Source organism: Heterodontus francisci, chromosome 5 (genome assembly GCF_036365525.1).
Source record: "Heterodontus francisci isolate sHetFra1 chromosome 5, sHetFra1.hap1, whole genome shotgun sequence".
NCBI classification, from domain to species: Eukaryota; Metazoa; Chordata; class Chondrichthyes; order Heterodontiformes; family Heterodontidae; genus Heterodontus; species Heterodontus francisci.
The window spans coordinates 174,006,267-174,025,038 of NC_090375.1; the positions used below are offsets into that span (position 1 = coordinate 174,006,267).

At 43.9% G+C, this 18,772-nt stretch overlaps 1 protein-coding gene across 1 annotated transcript in view; it reads left to right on the top strand.

Annotated features, from left to right (window-relative positions):
* The window catches only part of LOC137370139 (protein disulfide-isomerase TMX3-like), a 171,029-nt gene that overhangs the window by 134,221 nt on the left and 18,036 nt on the right, over positions 1-18,772 (top strand). Inside the window, exons 11-12 of the mRNA XM_068032348.1 lie at positions 10,266-10,323; positions 18,649-18,702. Of these exons, the coding sequence (XP_067888449.1) occupies positions 10,266-10,323; positions 18,649-18,702 (112 nt within the window). The remainder of the gene's footprint in view (positions 1-10,265; positions 10,324-18,648; positions 18,703-18,772) is intronic.

Below are 18,772 nucleotides of genomic sequence, written 5' to 3' on the forward strand. Positions count from 1 at the left end.
ACCTTCGTGCAGAATGCTGGCAGTTGCATGGTAAACCCATGGGACTTACTGGGGTACACAAGGCCTGACTGAGAGTATGACACAGCAAGCTACAGCTCTGACTGCAGCTGTAAGGCCGAGTACAAAAACCACTGAGTGCGGGGGACATGAACAAGATACCTGAGAGTTATAGGGAATTCTTGTCAAAAGGAAAAGTAACTCCTTATCCCTCAAATGAGGCAGGTAAACCTATAGTTATACTTGGGGATACGGGAGCCACCCAAACTATTTTGCTAGGAAAAGACATAACTTTTCCACCAGAGAGCGCATTGAATGACAAGGTTTTAGTGAATAGTATCGGCGGAGAGTATATACCTGTACCTTTGTACGGGTGCACCTGGAGTGTGACCAATGTCTGGAATGGTAACTGTAGGAGTTGTCCATAGTTTGGCTGTAGACAGAGTTGAGCAGCTCCTAGGGAATGATTTGGCTGGAGTGAAGGTAGCAGCTTCTCCAGTAGTTTTGGAAAGACCAAGTAAAGTCAAAGAGACAGAACAGTTAGAGGAAAAGGTTCCAGGGATTTTTCCTTCGTGTGTAGTGATCCAAGCAAAGGCTAAACAAGTTCCATTGTCAGAGGTCAAATTGGCACCACAGACAGATAGCCAAATATCTGAAACTTTCTTTTGTGATTTGGATAATCCGAAGGAAATGTTCAATAAGTCTTCTCTGATCAAGGCTCAGCAAGCCGATCCAGAGTTTAGTAAAGTGGCACAATCTGCTCTAACTGAAGCTGGAGCAAAGCATATTCTGGAAGGCTACTATATGAAAAAAGGAATTCTGATGAGGAAGTGGAGTCCACCTCACAGACCTGCAGATAAAGACTGGACAGTTGTTCACCAGATAGTGGTACCACCGGGAAATTTTAAGGGTAGCCCATGAAATTCCTATAGTGGGACATGTGGGGATCCGGAAGACCAAATCACATAGAAGTCGACGTTTTTACTGGCCAGATCTTTCCAAGGATGTAGTGCAGTTTTGTAATACGTGCCAGATTGTTGCGAAAACTGCAACCTGTCATAAAACTTGTACCTCTAATTCCCACAGCAGTTTTTGGAGAACCATTTAGTAGGGTGTTGGTAGACTGTGTGGGACCTTTACCAAAAAGAAAAGCAGGACACCAATATATACTCTCTATTATGGATATTGCTACTCGATTCCCTGAGGCCATTCCCTTGAGAATTTCTGCTACGGTAGTGGTAGAAAAGTTATCCCAGTTCTTCACTAGATATGGATTAATGATTGAGATCCAGTCAGATCAAGGTTTCAATTTTGTGTCTAAAATTTTTCAAGAAGCTGAGTAATATGGGTATAGCACTGTTAATGTCCTCAATGTACCACCCTCAAAATGATGATCAGGGCATACTATCATGAATATCCCCATGATTGATATAAAGGGTTGGAAATTCTTTTGTTTGCCACTAGGGATTCACCTAATGAGTCTACCAGTTTTAGTCCTTTTGAATTAGCTTATGGACATGAGATAAAGAGATCCTCTAAAACTAGTCAAAGATAAGTCTTTAGAACAGAGGGACAAATCTTCCGTGTTAGATTATTTATCCATGTTCTGGGAGCGGCTCACAGGAGCCTGCAAAGTGTCTCGGGAACACCTTAAAGCTTCCCAAACAACCATGAAGAAATGGGCGGATGAACATGCCAAGACTCGAACATTTCAACCAGGGGATGAGGTGTTAGTATTACTGCCTTTATAGGGTGAACTGCTGAAAGCACAGTTCAGTGGTCAGAAGAATTGAAAAAGTAAATTATTTGATTGACATCCCAGATCATCAGAAAATGAATCGGTTGTGTCTTATCAATATGTTGAAACACTATCACTGCCAGGAGGAGGATAAGTCAGGCAGTCAGGACAGTGAAGCATAAAAGGGATAGTGAGGATGAGGCAGAAGGAGGCCTAGACAATTCTCAAATTGAACCTCCTACTATCCGGTTAGCTGATACTGAGTTGTTAGGGAGTTTAGACACTATGCTTTCATATTTAGCTGCAGAACAATGAGAAGACCTGACAAGGCTACTCGCAGCATTTAAAGGAGTCTATAGAGACATACCAGGATGTATGACCTTAGCCATACATGATGTGAATGTAGGAGAATTCTCTCCTATATAACAGCATCCTTATCGCTTAAGTCCAGGGAAACGGGCACAGATGAAGGCAGAAGTCCAATCCATGTTGGAAAACCAACTAATTGAACCCAGTCAATGCAGCTGGAGTTCCCCAGTTGTGTCATTGCCTAAACCTGACGGTTTAAATCTATTTTTTGTAGATTACAGAAAGGTTAATGCAGTAACAAAGGCAGACTCCTACCCAATGCCCCGTTTGGAAGGCTGTCGGGACAGAGTTGGTAGTACCACATTTTTTACTAAAACAGATTTGTTAAAGGGATACTGGAAAGTTCCTTTAACACCCCAAGCTAAAGAAATATCAGCCTTTGTCACACCAGACGGTCTTTTCCAATGCCGAGTGATACCATTTGCGCTAAAAAATGACGACCCAGCAACTTTCCAGAGACTAATGAACCAAGTGGTAGCCAGTGTTCATAACTGTGTGGTTTACCTTGAGGATGTGCTGGTATACAATGACACTTGGAAAGACTACTTGGAACAACTAAAAGCTCTATTTAGAAAATTACAGTCGGCTGATTTGATGATAAACCTTGCCAAAAGTGAATTTGCAAAAGCACGGCTAGCCTACCTAGAGCATATAAGTAGGGCAAGAACAACAAAAGTGCAAGCATTGATGGAGTTCCCTGCCCCTAAGACTAAACAGGAAATCATGAGATTTTTGGTTTCTACTGCAAGTTTGTACCAAATTTTTAGTACTATAGCTTTAGTACTACATAGCTCCACTGATAGATTTGCTTCAAAAAAAGAAAGCCACTGTAGTGTGGTCAGGAGAGACTGAAAGCCATTTTGATCAATGAACTGTTGTTGGCTGACCCAAATTTCACAGCCCTTCAAGGTAGCAATTGATGGTAGTGACTGGGGTTGGTGTAGTCCTGTTAAAGGCCTACTCGGGTCTGCAATTGAAACCCGACCTGAGCCCGACAGAACCACATCTGACCCGGCCCGAATCCTTTGATTTTTTTTTTCCCGCACCCGACCTGACCACCGGAATGAAGTTGATTATATTAAAGAGGTTGTGCTCTACCTTGGATGGAATTGCTCACTGCAGACTAGTGCGGAGTCCGGATGCACGATTCCTGCCTTGACGTCCTGGCTGTTCAAATCTGGAAACTTTTCCCTCCCTGACCAAAAGACAACTGTCTGACCCGACCCGAGCCCGAATGCCGGACCTGGAAGAGAGAACCAACCTGACCCGAATCCGACACGCCGTCTGGTCTGGTTGGGTTCGGGTCCAGTAGCCATGCTCTAAGTCCTGTTACAAGACGAGGAATCAAGCATAGAAAGGCCAGTGGAATTTTTTTTCCAAAAAGCTAAATCGACACCAAAAGAGATGCTCCCAGTGGAAAAAGAAACCCTGGGCTTATTACTAGCTCATAGGCATCTTGAAGTCTATGTCCGCCACGACTACAGAGAGACACTGGTATATACTGATCATAACCCCCTAGCCTATGGAAAAATTCAAAAACCAGAATGCCAGACTATTTCAATGGTGTTTACTATTGCAGCCATTATTAAAGATTATTCACATTGCGGGGAAAAATAATGTAATTGCTGATGCTTTGTCTAGAATTTAACTTTGCTTTGAGTTATGAATGCAAAGATGATGCAAAGCAGCACTGTATTAGTTACAGCTAAGAGTGAATGAGAACGTGTGTAAATGTGTTTTAATATTTTTTCATCTTCTGTTTTTTGTTTCCACACTTGTAATGAAACGCATTTAAAAATGTTGTTTCATTTCTCCAAGGATGAAGGTGTTATGAAGGTGCTCCATTCTTAAAATGTTTTGAGCACTTGTGATAACGATTATGGACACTGGTCCATTTGGAAAACGGAAAAGAGTCCAGGGATCTGTTTTTTTCTTTTACAGGGGTCACTGGGAAGACACTTGAGCTTTGTGTTTAAAAACCACCTTTACTGGATATCACATGCCTTAAGCTAAATAAACAATAGGAATCGTGGTGGCCAGGGGAGTTGCTTACAGAGAAGTGACATAGCAAGATTTATGGTGGTCAGGAGGTTTTGACTTGCTGTTGGGATGTGGAATGTTTTGAAGGCAGTTGGAAGTCAGCCTGCTAAAAGAGAAGTTCAGTTCATCTTTTCCCCACTTCTCTAAAGAACCTGCGAATCCAGTTTGGTAGTTGAAACCCCTGATGCCACTTTTCTCCAGGAAAGCCTACCAGACTAATTATCAACATCTCTAGAATGAAATGCTTCTGAAAAGATCCCAGTTACCTGTTTCCGTGTACCTGGATGCCAGACCAAAGGACAACTGATATCCTTCCATATCTTCTCTGTTTCCTTCAAGAATAAACAAGTATTTGGGCAAAGTTTTTTTTGTCTTTTTTGTAAAGTGAATCTCTGCAGAGAAAACTTGATTTTAATTTTAACCGGTGTGTGTGAGAGCTTGTGTGTTGAGTATCTAGAAGGGAATAACTATTTACATACATATTTCAAACTGTGTGTTAACGCTTTGCATCTTTACTGGATAAGTCTTGTTTTATAAACAACTTCAAAGCGCCCGCGGGAGATGGCTCGGAGAGCATCTGCAGCACACTGTCGGCAATGCTGCATGCCTTTATTTAAACCACTGCAAAAAAAAAACCCTTAGCAAATGTAATCACCTCTAAGTCTGCCAAATGATGCTTCACCTCCCGAAGGACGTGGATGAGCTTTCCGGACGTCGATGGTGGGCACTGAGAAAATGGCTTATTACCTGCACCAGATTCCACCCCCCCCTCCCCCCCCTTTACCCCCCTTCCACCCCCCCCACCCCCGTCCCCTTCCCTGCTCCACCCTCTCAGCTCACCCCCTCACAACCCCGTCCCAGCCCGCCCCCCCCTCGCACCATCTTCACCCCGCACCCCCTTCCCCTGCACCCCCCCCCCCACCCCCTCCCTCTACCCCTCCCCCTTGCATCCCCTCCTCCCACCGGCACCATCCTACACCTGTGTAGGGGCCCCAACAACCCCACTGCCTTGTGGGCGTCTCGGGAGAGTCCAAGGCTAAGGGAGTAAACCCTAACAGAAAATCCGGAGCGGAACCCCGTAGGCGGTCATGTGTCACCTTTGGCATGTTTCCGGCAGTTCCTGCAGCCATACTGGTGCCAAACGTCGTGTCCTGCACTCCTTTGGACCCCACCAGAAAGGCCGAGAGGGGGGTTTTGACGACTGGGCAACTCTCAACCTCCATAAATTTGCCCAGGCATGCGCCATGGAGAGGTCACTCCATAGTTGCCTCACAGCGACTGAAACAACACGGAAGGCAGCAGTTACGGGTTATAAGTCCAGATAAATTGGCGTAGAAACTGGGCGCCACGGGTTGCCTTTGTCGGTGGGAGAGGTCATTGCACCTCACTGGACAGCTACCGCCCGCCTCAAACCGGGCAGCCCCCGGTCAATAAGGTTCTGTCCCGCCACAGTCTGCCTGCTTCAATGGGTGCTTGGAGCTCAGGGTCATTGCCCGAAAGGTGGACTGATACACCGCACCAAACAACATGAAAAAAGGAAAGAAGGTACCAGCCCTTCGCTTTGCAAGCTGGAACGTCAGAACTATGTGTCCTGGCCTGTCGGAAGACCTTACACAAATCAACGATTCTCGGAAGACCGCCATCATTAACAACGAGCTCAGTAGACTCAATGTAGACATTGCAGCACTTCAGGAGACACGCCTCCCCGCGAGTGGATCTCTAGCAGAGCAAGACTACACCACCTTCTGGCAGGGCAGGGATCCTGAAGAACCAAGACAGCATGGAGTGGGCTTCGCCATCAGAAACTCCTTGCTCAGCATGATAGAGCCTCCCTCAAATGGCTCGGAACGCATACTGTCCATCCGACTGCTCACCACCTCTGGTCCAGTACACCTACTCAGCATCTATGCTCCAACACTCTGTTCCGCACCTGAAGCTAAAGACCAGTTCTATGAACAACTCCATAACATCATTAGCAGCATCCCCAACACCGAACACCTATTCCTGCTGGGGGACTTTAATGCCAGGGTTGGGGCCGACCATGACTCATGGCCCTCCTGCCTTGGGCGCTATGGCGTTGGAAGGATGAATGAGAACGGGCAGAGACTGCTTGAGTTGTGTACCTATCATAACCTCTGCATCACCAACTCGTTCTTTCACACTAAACCCTGTCACCAGGTTTCATGGAGGCACCCAAGATCACGTCGTTGGCACCAGCTAGACCTCATTGTCACAAGGCGAGCCGCCTTAAACAGTGTTCAAATCACACGCAGCTTCCACAGTGCGGACTGCGACACCGACCACTCCCTGGTGTGCAGCAAGGTTAGACTCAGACCAAAGAAGTTGCATCATTCCAAGCAGAAGGGCCACCCGCGCATCAACACGAGCAGAATTTCTCACCCACAGCTGTTACAAAAATTTCTAAATTCACTTGTAACAGCCCTTCAAAACACTCCCACAGGGGATGCTGAGACCAAGTGGGCCCACATCAGAGACGCCATCTATGAGTCAGCTTTGACCACCTACGGCAAATGTGCGAAGAGAAATGCAGACTGGTTTCAATCTCATAATGAAGAGCTGGAACCTGTCATAGCCGCTAAGCGCATTGCACTTTTGAACTACAAGAAAGCCCCCAGCGATTTAACATCCGCAGCACTTAAAGCAGCCAGAAGTACTGCACAAAGAACAGCTAGGCGTTGCGCAAACGACTACTGGCAACACCTATGCAGTCATATTCAGCTGGCCTCAGACACCGGAAACATCAGAGGAATGTATGATGGCATGAAGAGAGCTCTTGGGCCAACCATCAAGAAGATCACCCCCCTCAAATCTAAATCGGGGGACATAATCACTGACAAACGCAAACAGATGGACCGCTGGGTTGAGCACTACCTAGAACTGTACTCCAGGGAGAATGCTGTCACTGAGACTGCCCTCAATGCAGCCCAGCCTCTACCAGTCATGGATGAGCTGGACATACAGCCAACCAAATCGGAACTCAGTGATGCCATTGATTCCCTAGCCAGCGGAAAAGCCCCTGGGAAGGACAGCATTACCCCTGAAATAATCAAGAGTGCCAAGCCTGCTATACTCTCAGCACTACATGAACTGCTATGCCTGTGCTGGGACGAGGGAGCAGTACCCCAGGACATGCGCGATGCCAACATCATCACCCTCTATAAAAACAAAGGTGACCGCGGTGACTGCAACAACTACCGTGGAATCTCCCTGCTCAGCATAGTGGGGAAAGTCTTTGCTCGAGTCGCTCTGAACAGGCTCCAGAAGCTGGCCGAGCGCGTCTACCCTGAGGCACAGTGTGGCTTTCGTGCAGAGAGATCGACTATTGACATGCTGTTCTCCCTTCGTCAGATACAGGAGAAATGCCGTGAACAACAGATGCCCCTCTACATTGCTTTCATTGATCTCACCAAAACCTTTGACCTCGTCAGCAGACGTGGTCTCTTCAGACTACTAGAAAAGATCGGATGTCCACCAAAGCTACTAAGTATCATCACCTCATTCCATGACAATATGAAAGGCACAATTCAACATGGTGGCTCCTCATCAGAGCCCTTTCCTATCCTGAGTGGTGTGAAACAGGGCTGTGTTCTCGCACCCACACTTTTTGGGATTTTCTTCTCCCTGCTGCTTTCACATGCGTTCAAATCCTCTGAAGAAGGAATTTTCCTCCACACAAGATCAGGGGGCAGGTTGTTCAACCTTGCCCGTCTAAGAGCGAAGTCCAAAGTACGGAAAGTCCTCATCAGAGAACTCCTCTTTGCTGACGATGCTGCTTTAACATCTCACACTGAAGAATGCCTGCAGAGTCTCATCGACAGGTTTGCGTCTGCCTGCAATGAATTTGGCCTAACCATCAGCCTCAAGAAAACGAACATCATGGGGCAGGATGTCAGAAATGCTCCATCCATCAATATTGGCGACCACGCTCTGGAAGTGGTTCAAGAGTTCACCTACCTAGGCTCAACTATCACCAGTAACCTGTCTCTAGATGCAGAAATCAACAAGCGCATGGGTAAGGCTTCCACTGCTATGTTCAGACTGGCCAAGAGAGTGTGGGAAAATGGCGCACTGACACGGAACACAAAAGTCCGAGTGTATCAGGCCTGTGTCCTCAGTACCTTGCTCTACGGCAGCGAGGCCTGGACAACGTATGCCAGCCAAGAGCGACGTCTCAATTCATTCCATCTTCGCTGCCTTCGGAGAATACTTGGCATCAGGTGGCAGGACTATATCTCCAACACAGAAGTCCTTGAAGCGGCCAACATCCCCAGCTTATACACACTACTGAGTCAGCGGCGCTTGAGATGGCTTGGCCATGTGAGCCGCATGGAAGATGGCAGGATCCCCAAAGACACATTGTACAGCGAGCTCGCCACTGGTATCAGACCCACCGGCCGTCCATGTCTCCGTTATAAAGACGTCTGCAAACGCGACATGAAATTGTGTGACATTGATCACAAGTCGTGGGAGTCAGTTGCCAGCATTCGCCAGAGCTGGCGGGCAGCCATAAAGACAGGGCTAAATTGTGGCGAGTCGAAGAGACTTAGTAGTTGGCAGGAAAAAAAACAGAGGCGCAAGGGGAGAGCCAACTGTGCAACAGCCCCAACAAACAAATTTCTGTGCAGCACCTGTGGAAGAGCCTGTCACTCCAGAATTGGCCTTTATAGCCACTCCAGGCGCTGCTTCACAAACCACTGACCACCTCCAGGCGCGTATCCATTGTCTCTCGAGATAAGGAGGCCCAAAAGAAAATAACAAAATGTATAATTTGTTTGTTAAAGAAACCTGGTTGGTGCATTTAATTCTGGGATAAAAATAGAGTATATGATTGGCTGTATCGGTAACTGGGTAAACATTTAAATATATGTTGTGACCTGTGGAGAAGTGGAATTAGAGAAAGACAGTGCACTCCTCCCACCTCATCATAACATAAGTTAATGAATCAGAAGAACATTGATCTAAATGTCTCAACATTATGGAAATGGCGTGTACGTTGAGGAAACCTACTGGGTGATGGGGAAGCATATTTTAAAATGGAGATGGGTACAATGCATGAAGTGACAGGACAGAGGTTTTCTCTGCAACTTAATTGAGTTTTAAATGCCTCTGCTGCAGAGAACAGCTGCAAGGGCACTGTGAGAAGTTGTTTAAATGAGTAGTGCCATGCTAGCTCATCAGCAGGAGGAGGGGAGAAAACGGAAGAAAAATACTCATAAACTCAAAAATGGATCAGATGTGTTATTTTAAAACTAATGGCCCTTAAGCATTTTACTTTACAGTAAAATTCTGATTTGGCAGAGTGATCTTTATTGCCTCTAAGTCATGAATTGTATGCTTAGCTGCAATGCCAGATTTACGTTTTAGTGCCTTTTCCATGCACCTCAACTTTCAACCCCAGTGATGTGCATTCTTGCCCTTGATTTCAGAGTAATATGCCCGATCAAGACTTAGTTCAGAATTTAGGATTGCTGTGCCCTCCGAAGTTCATTGGCGTTTAAATGACTTGTTCAGCTGTTTCATCTGTTTTATGACTTGTTTTCTGCAGTCAGAAATAATTTTACAGTAATTGTGAAAATCTTGCACTGATCAAACTACCTCAATATCTGAAACAATTCCAAAAATTAAAATACCATAGAATTAGTTGGCAAATGTTAATCCAGTCTTGGGTGCCTATCATATTATAATTTTTTTAATTGGCTTGTTGCATTAAATTTGTAGCTAAATAGAGCTTTGTAAATAGGACATTTCTGAAAGACTTGAAAAGAAATGGAAAGCTAATGAGTGGGGAAAAGTGGGTATTAAAGTACAGTAAGCAGAAAAAGACACAACAGATTTAACAAATGGAAAGCAAAAGCAGTGGTGAGAGAAACACCCAATGTTCTCAGTTGCCACCAGAAAATCAGCTTTAATGACTGGTGTTCATGTGTTGGCCATAAAGAAAATATTTTGACTGATACTTTACCTGTTTAAAAAATGGTGCTCATACTATGAGAGCAGTGTTCACGTATTCTTTAGTTGATTTGGTAGTAGAATTATTCTTTGCAAGTTGTTTTCGTCTTAACAGAGTCCTTCACTTGTAATGTCTGCTTTAATTCTTCAGGAAAACTGGTGGTGGTTGCAGTTATTGACAGCAAGAATTCATCCGAGGAGCATAGTAGGTAAGATGGTGTCCTTTAATCCTCCTGAATTGCCCTGGAATCTTCTGAACACGTATGAGCAACCTGGGAGAAAAGTCATAGGGCATTTTTTAAAAAAGTGTGTTTTTCATTTTCTTTGAACACTTTGATTTATTAGTTATAAAAGTATTAGTGATGGGGGTGAGGGGGAGGAGAAATGGGCAGTGCTGCTGGAGGCATGTGATGATAAACTCTAGGAGTATGTTCAAACAGGGTTGACAACCATAGTATACCTTGTACAGTACAAATTCAGTTAAATATTGCTTAGTGCCTGACAATGTACTCCCAAAAACTGACGTCTTTACAATTTTTTTCACATGCTGGAACGGAATAAATATTGAACGCATCCATTTAATAGTGTACTTTTCACAAGCCATTTTGTGTTGTCTTCTATACTGCTCTGTGATGGAAGTGGTCATGCAAATGAGGACAGAGTTGTTCCTTGTGTGTTGTGGCCTAATACAAGTGATCCTGCTGCTTCAGCGCAAACATATTATAAATTTAATCTTTTGAGAACTGTAGGAAATGATATTCTAATGAAATAAATAAGCAAATACAAATTCATTAGTGGGGTAAAAATTCTCTTTTCACTTTTTTTAACCCCTCTTGCCAACCCGCAACCCCCGCCCCACACGCACACCCCTCCGAAGATGCTTACAGTGGCGCTGTCATTGTGTTGTATTGGTGTCATTATCCTGTAAAATTTGAAATAAATCATGTCGGGACAGGGGTTTCTTACAAAATATTGGAAGATCCGATTAAATTACAATTTTGTCAAATACTGTAGAAATCTGTGAGGAAAGAAGGAAAAACAAGATATTCTGATTAAGCAGACATTTTTCTTTGCATAGACTATTTGACGTTGCCATCCCAAATGACTCCATTTCCATTGAGCCATTCCACTGAATTGTTACTTTTCTCTTGCACACAATGTTAGTTATCTGTATAAAATACTGTGTGTATATAAAATATTTAATTTTCATATTGAAGATAATTGTACCTTGTCTTGTTTAAAAAAAATCCAGCACAGTGAAACTGACAATTTAACACTTTTCCTTCAATTGTATTCCACAACAGACAGGTAAGGTAAGAGGGACATCTGTGTATTCAAGAATTTTTCATGCAGGAACTTTGCAAACGTCTATTATTGAATTTTTACCCCACTAATGAATTTGTATTTCTTTCTTTCTTCTGTTAGTTACAAGATGAACTGGTCCCAATGTGTGCAAAAAGTAGCTTTTGCAAATAGATCCCATGTAAATATTCTGCAACTGTATTCTGAGCTCTTACCTGGTTTGAAACAGCCTGCACAAGGCCTTTTTATAAGGCTGGCATGAATGCTAAGTGATCTGCACACTTGCCCCAGTTTCACCACCTGCAATGTTTTCAAGTTATTTCCAACACTATAATTATGAACAAATTTTATGTGAAGCTATACTTGGCTTACTCTAAAGATAGAGTTTACCAACCTTTGAGCAAATGAATAAAAGTTGTAATTATTAAGTGTTGAGGGAGTGTATTTCTTCATTTCTACAATATTGCCAATGTTCAGAAAAGCTTCGGTCCATTTCCACCCTCTCCGACACAGGCATCTTATCAGCAATGTAAGGAAACATCAGCATGTTCTTGCCTTAAAAATTCTTAGATAGTGTCTTTGATTCTACTGGTTGCAAAAATTGCTTTTTACCAAGGTGTAAACTCTTAACCTTCATTGAAGAGCGATCACTGCCATGGCAAAACTGAATATCATCATTTAGATGCTCATAGGTCTGGTATATAATAGTTTAGAGGTTTGCTGTAGCTGCTTCAGTGAAGCACCTCAACTCCAGGCTCAAAACAAGATACTGTATTTTTCATACTACCCTTCTTATAAATAAGTATTGTAACCACTAATGTACAAGTCACCAGGAATGCAGTGCTACAATTTCAAGTGAGAGAAATGAATTTACAAGTTCATTTTATTTCAGGTTTGCTGCAAAGGTCTTGTATAAAGACTTTGGGGAGTAGAATTTTATTGTTATAGGAAGTTATGTTGTTGAGTATGCATGGACTCCTTTTATTAGGAGAGCTCCAGATAATCACGGAAAAGGACTTTGGAACTGGATACAAGCATTAGTCCCAAAGATAAAACTGACCATCTTGGAAACCACTATCAGCCAATGTCTCCCATTGTTTCCCATTGTTTTGATCTAATTGCAACTGCACACAAAAAACATATGAGCATAAGAAATAGAGTAGGCTATTCAACCTTCAAGGCCTGCTTCACTATTAAATAAGATCATGGCTGATGATCTATCTCAACTCCACCTTCCCGCACTATCGAGGAATTAATGATTAACTTGACAATTTATCATATAAGTGGTTTGGATCTGCAGTATCAATGCTTTAATCCATTCCTTCTTGTGCATGAGAGAAACAGATCCTTTCAATTTGTGTGTTTTCTTAAAAATAATTTTGTTCACTGTTATTAAAGAAATTGTGAATTATTCCAGCTTGCCAAGACTGGTATCTCTAGTCACACCCACTCTGAGATCATCTCATATGCAAGACATAGCGTCTGCTCTTTTGATTCATTTCCCACTAAACTGCTGACCATCCACTTCCCTTCCTGGCCCTGGTGCTAGCTGACATTGTAAATACTTCCCGCTTCTCTGATACTGTCCCTCTGACTTTCAAAACCACTGTCATCAACCTGTCCTCAAAAAGACCCACCTTTTGACTCCTCTGCCCTTGCAACTACCACACCATTTGCAACCTAATTTCCCGCTCTAATGTTCTTGAACATGTTGCCTACCTTTGCTGCCCATCTTTGCTGCAGCTCTCTGTTTGAATCTCTCCAATCAGGTTTCTGCTCCCACCGCAATTACCCGAACCATCCTTTGATTGTAACTATGATGCAGTGTATCCTTGACTCTGCAGGCTTTGACATAGTTGAGCACACCATTTTCTAATACTTCTTCAGTTGCCTAGCTCAGCATGCTGCCCTCACTTGGTTCTACACTTGCCTATCAAATCATAGACAGAGCATCATTAGCAATGACATCTCTTCTGACCGCATATCGTACCAGCGCAGTCACCCAAGGATTGATCCTTGGTCCTCTCCTTTTCCTCCATATTTGCATGCTTCCTTTGGCAACATCCACGTGTCTGCCAATGACACCCAAGTCTAACTCTCCACCACCTCCCTCAACCTCTTCACTGTCTCTGTATTCAGATTGCTTGTCCAACATGCAGTCTTGAATGAAACAAAGTTTCCTCATTTTAAACCTAATTTAACTACACTCCCTCGCTCCTCTTTTCCCCCCCCCCCCCCAATAAACGCTGTACCCTTACTGTCGATTCCATCTGTCTCCATTGCCACTGTCTCAGGCTAACCCAGACTGCTTGCAGCTGCATTGTTCTATTTGACCCTGTGATGAACTTCTGAACATCTTCTCTAGCATTAACATTACCTGCTCTGACCCAACCTCTGCCCAAGTGCTGCTGAAACCCTCATCTATGCCTTTGTCACCTTCAGAATCAATAATTCCAGTCGTCTCCTGGCTGGCCTCCCATGGTTAGACTCTGTCTTGTTTGAGATGGTCATTGTCCGGCGCGAATGTTATTTGCCACTTAGCCCAAGATTGAATGTTGTCATAATCTGAGGAGTTGTGAATGGTATTGAACATTGTATAGTCACCACCAGTTCTGACCTTATGATGGAGGGAAGGTCATTGATGAAGCAGCTGAAGATGGTTGGACCTAGGATACTACCCTGAGGAACTCCTCCAGAAATATCCTGGGGCTGAGATGATTGGCCTGTAACTGCCACAACCATCTTCCTTTGTGCTAGGTATGACTCCAACCTGTGGCGAGTTTCCCACCTGATTCTCATTGACCACAGTTTTGGCTCCTTGATGTCATATTCGGTCAAATGCTGCCTTGATATCAAGGGCAATCGCTCTCACCACATCTCTGGAATTTAGCTCTTTCATCCATGTTTGAACCAAGGCTGTAATGAGGTCAGGAGCTGAGTGACCCTTGTGGAACACACAGAGCATCATTGAGCAGGTTATTGCTATTTAATTGGCACTTTATAACACTGGTGACGAAACCTTTCTTCTCTTTGATCGCAAGTAGACTGATGGGGAGGTAGTTGGCTGGATTGGATTTATCCAGTGTTTTGTGGACAGGACAGACGTGGGCAATTTTCCACAGTCAGGTAGATGCCAGTGTTGTAGCTGTTCAGAAACAGCTTGGCTAGGGATCATAGGAAATAGGAGTAGGCCATTTGGCCCGTCGAGCTGCTCCGCCATTCAAACAGATCATGACTGTCTGCCTCTACGCCATTCCCCCCCCCCTATCCCCATATCCCTTAATGTCATTAGTATCCAGAAATCTTTTGATTTCTGTCCTGAACATGCTCAGTGATTAACTTCCACAGCCTCTGGGGTAGAGAATTCCACAGATTCACCACTCTGAGTAAAGAAATTCCCCCCCATCTCAGTCTTAAATGGCCTGCCCCTTATTCTGAGACTGTCCCCTTGTTCTGGACTCACCAGCCAGAGGAAACATCCTCTCCACATCTACCCTGTCACGCCCTGTAAGAATTTTGTAAGTTTCAATGAGATCACCTTTCATTCTTTTAAACTCTAAAGAATATAGGCCCAGTTTCTGCAAACTCTCCTCATAAGACAATCCCGCCATCTCAGGGATTAGTCTGGTGAACCTCCGTTGCAATCCCTCTATGGCAAGTATATCGTTCCTTCGATAAGGAAACCAAAACTGTACACAATAGGTGCAGTTTCACCAAAGCTGTATACAATTGCAGCAAGACATCTTTACTGCCCTACTCAAATCCCCTTGCACTGAAGGCCAACATACCAATTGCTGCCTTAATTGCTTTCTGCACCTGCATATGAGCTTTTAGTAACTCATGAGCAAGGACACCCAGGTCACTTTGGACATCAACACTTCCCTACTTACCATTAAAGAAATAATCTGCCTTTCTGTTTTTTCTACCAAAGTGGATCACTCCACACTTATTCACATTATATTCCCTCTGCCATGTGTTTGTCCATTCACTTAGCCTGTCCAAGTCCCCTCGAAGCCTTCTTGCATCCTCCTCACAACTTGCATTCCCTCTTAGTTTTGTGTCATCAGCAAATTTGGAAATATTTCAATTGGTCCCCATATGCAAATTATTTATATAGATTGTGAACAGCAATGGCCCTAGCACTGATCCTTGCAGTACCCCACTGGTAACAGCCTGCCATCCTGAGAATGACCCATTTATTCCTACTCTCTGCTTTCTGTCTGCTAACTATTTCTCAATACATTGCAGTATGTTACCCCAATCCCATGTGCTCTAATTTTGTTTACTAACTTTCTGTGTGGGACCTTATCAAAAGCTTTCTGAAAATCCAAATACACCACATCCACTGGTTTTTGTTTATCTATGCTACAAATAGCATCCTCAAAAAACTCCAACAGGTTTGTCAAACATGATTTCCCTTTCACATATCCATGCTGGCTGCCCAATCATATCATTATTTTGGAAGTGTCCAGTTATCTCATCCTTTAGAATAGTTGCTAACATTTTCCCTACTACTGACATCATACTAACAGGTCTGTAGTTCTGTTTTCTCTCTTGCTCCCTTCGTAAATAGTGGCGTTACATTTGCTGCTTTCCAGTCTACAGGAACCCAGGGGCGCAGCTAGTTCTGCAGCACAAGTCTTCAGTAATGCAGCTGGGATGTTGTTAGGGCCCATAGCCTTTGCAGTATCCAGTGCGTTCAGTCATTTCTTGATGCCACGCAAAGTAAATCTTATTGGCTGAAGATTTGCATCTGTGAAGCAGAGAACCTCAGGAGGAGGCTGAGATGGATCATCTACTTGGCACTTCTGGCTGAAGATTGTTGCGAATGCTTTAGTCTTTCGCGCTGATGTGCTAGGCTCCCCCATCATGGAGGATGGAGATATTTATGGGCCCTTCTCCTGCTGTTAGTTGTTTAATTGTCCTCCACCATTCACAACTGGATGTGACAGGACTGCAGAGCTTTGACCTGATCCGCTGGTTGTGGGATCACTTAACCATTGTTGCATGCTGCTTCTGCTGTTCACTATGCATGTAGTCCTGTGTTCTAGCTTCATTTTTAGGTATTATGACGGTGCTTCTATATTTTTAAAGATTTTTTTGAGGACTCGTATATTTTAGAATTATGGACATTGTTTTATTTGGGAAAACGGAAAAGCATTCCATGGATGCTTTTTTCCACTGGGGTAATTGAAAGGACACTGAGAGGTATTGTTTGAGAACAACATTTGCTGGAAGTCACCTGTCTTCAGATAAGTACCCAGCAGGGGCTTTTGACTTGAAGATGTTTACGGAGAAGTGACAGGTCAAGATTTATAGAGATCAGGAGGCTTGACTCTTGAGATATTATTTTGATTTCACTTTGGACAGTCAGTTGGGGTTTGGACAGTGTTTTGAAAGGAGTTTCAGAATCAACCTGAAGTTGGAGAAAACCTCAGCTCAGCCTTTCCATCTCTTTGAAAAACCTGCCAGCTTTTCCATCTCTTTGAGAAGCTCTTAGAAGCGCGTGTAAGAAGTAGAGAAATTGATGCCGCATTTCTTCTGGAAAGCCTGCCAAACTGATCTTCAGCGTCACCTAATAAATGTTCTAGAAAGATCCCAGTGACAGCCATCTGCGTGTATTTGGGACGCCAAACCAAAAAGGGGCAATTGACATCTTTCCATATCTTTTTTTTTTCTTCAAGAACTAGCAAGTATTTGGCCAAAGTATTCTTTTCTGTTTTTTGGTAACAGAGCTCGAAAGAAAAAAAATCTCTATTTTTCAGTTAACCTATGTGTGTGTGAGGGTCTATGGTAAAATGGGAATTTTCATATTTCAATCTGTGCGTTAATGCTTTGCTTCGTTGCTGGTTAAGTCTTGCTTTATTATAAACTAATTTTGTTTATAAAAGAAACCTGGTGGTGTATTTTATTCTGGGATAAAAATCGAGTCTATAATTGACCGTATCGGTAACTAGATAAAAGTCTAAATATATGTTGTGATCTGTGGAGAAGTGGAACTAGAAAAAACAGTGCAGCCCTCCCCCCTTAGGCGTAACAGTTTGCCTGGTGCTGCTTCTGGCATGCTGTCCTGCACTCCTCATTGGAGCAGGGTTGATCCCTCAACTTGATAGTAATAGTAGAATGGGGGGATATGCCGGTTACAGATTGTGGTTGAATACAATTCTGCTGCTGCTGATGGTCCACAGGCCTCATGGATACCTGGTTTTAAGCAACCAGATCTGATCTGAATCTATCCCATTTAGCATTTAGTAGTACTACACAGCACAATGGAGGGTATCCTCCGTTAAAGATGGGACTTTGTTTTCACGAGAATTGTATGGTGGTCACTCCTACCAATACCGTCATCGACAGATGCATCTGCAACTGTAGATTGGTGAGGATAAGGTCTAGTAGATTTTTCCCTCTTGGTTCCCTCAGCACATGCCACAGGCCCAGTGTGGCAGATATTTCCTTCAGGACTCGGCCAGCTCGGTCAGTAGTGATGCTACCAAGCCACACTTGGTGATGGACATTGAAGTTCCCCACCCAGAGTACACTCTGTGCCCTTGCCACCCTCAGTGCTGCTTCCAAGTGGAGTCCAACATGAAGGAGCACTGATCCATCAGCTGAGGGTGGTAATCAGCGAGAGGTTTCCTTGCCCATGTTTGACCTGATGCCCCATGAGACTTCATGGGGTCCCGCGTCAATGTTGAGAACTCCCAGGTCTAAATTCCCTCTCAATTGTATATCACTGTGCCATTACCTCTCGTAGGTCTGTACTGCTGGTGGGGCACGACAGACCCAGGAATAGTGATGGTGGTGTCTGGGATATTGGATGTAAGGTATGATTCCGTGAGTATGATTGTCAGGCTGTTGCTTGACCGATGTCTCAATTTTGGCAAAAGCCCCTAGATGTTGGTAAGGACTACTTTGCAGGGTCGATGGGGCTGGGTTTGTTGTTGTCATTTCCGGTGCATGGGTCGAAGCCAGGTATTGCATATGAGAAGAAAAGGACATCTTCTATGCCTCCGAGAAACCCTTTCCAGTTCAGCCAGTCTCTGATAATTCAGATGATATTTTGCACTCTTTAGTTAGCTGATTAAAGGACCGGGTTGAGAAAAGAATCAGCTTTTTGCTAAGCTAATATTTTCTAATTACTCGTTCCAGTAATAATGCAGGATAAACTGCAATGCACATGTCTCTGCTGTAAAACTGCTAGTGCGTTCTTACATTTTTCTTTTTTATTCCAGCTTAAAGGCCATTACTCATGAAGTTGCTACTGGCTACAGGGCACAGTTTCACAGGTTAGTTGATAAATATTTTGAGGATGCAGTAAGCCGTAAAGAGGATAGTAGCAAACTTCTGGGGACATAG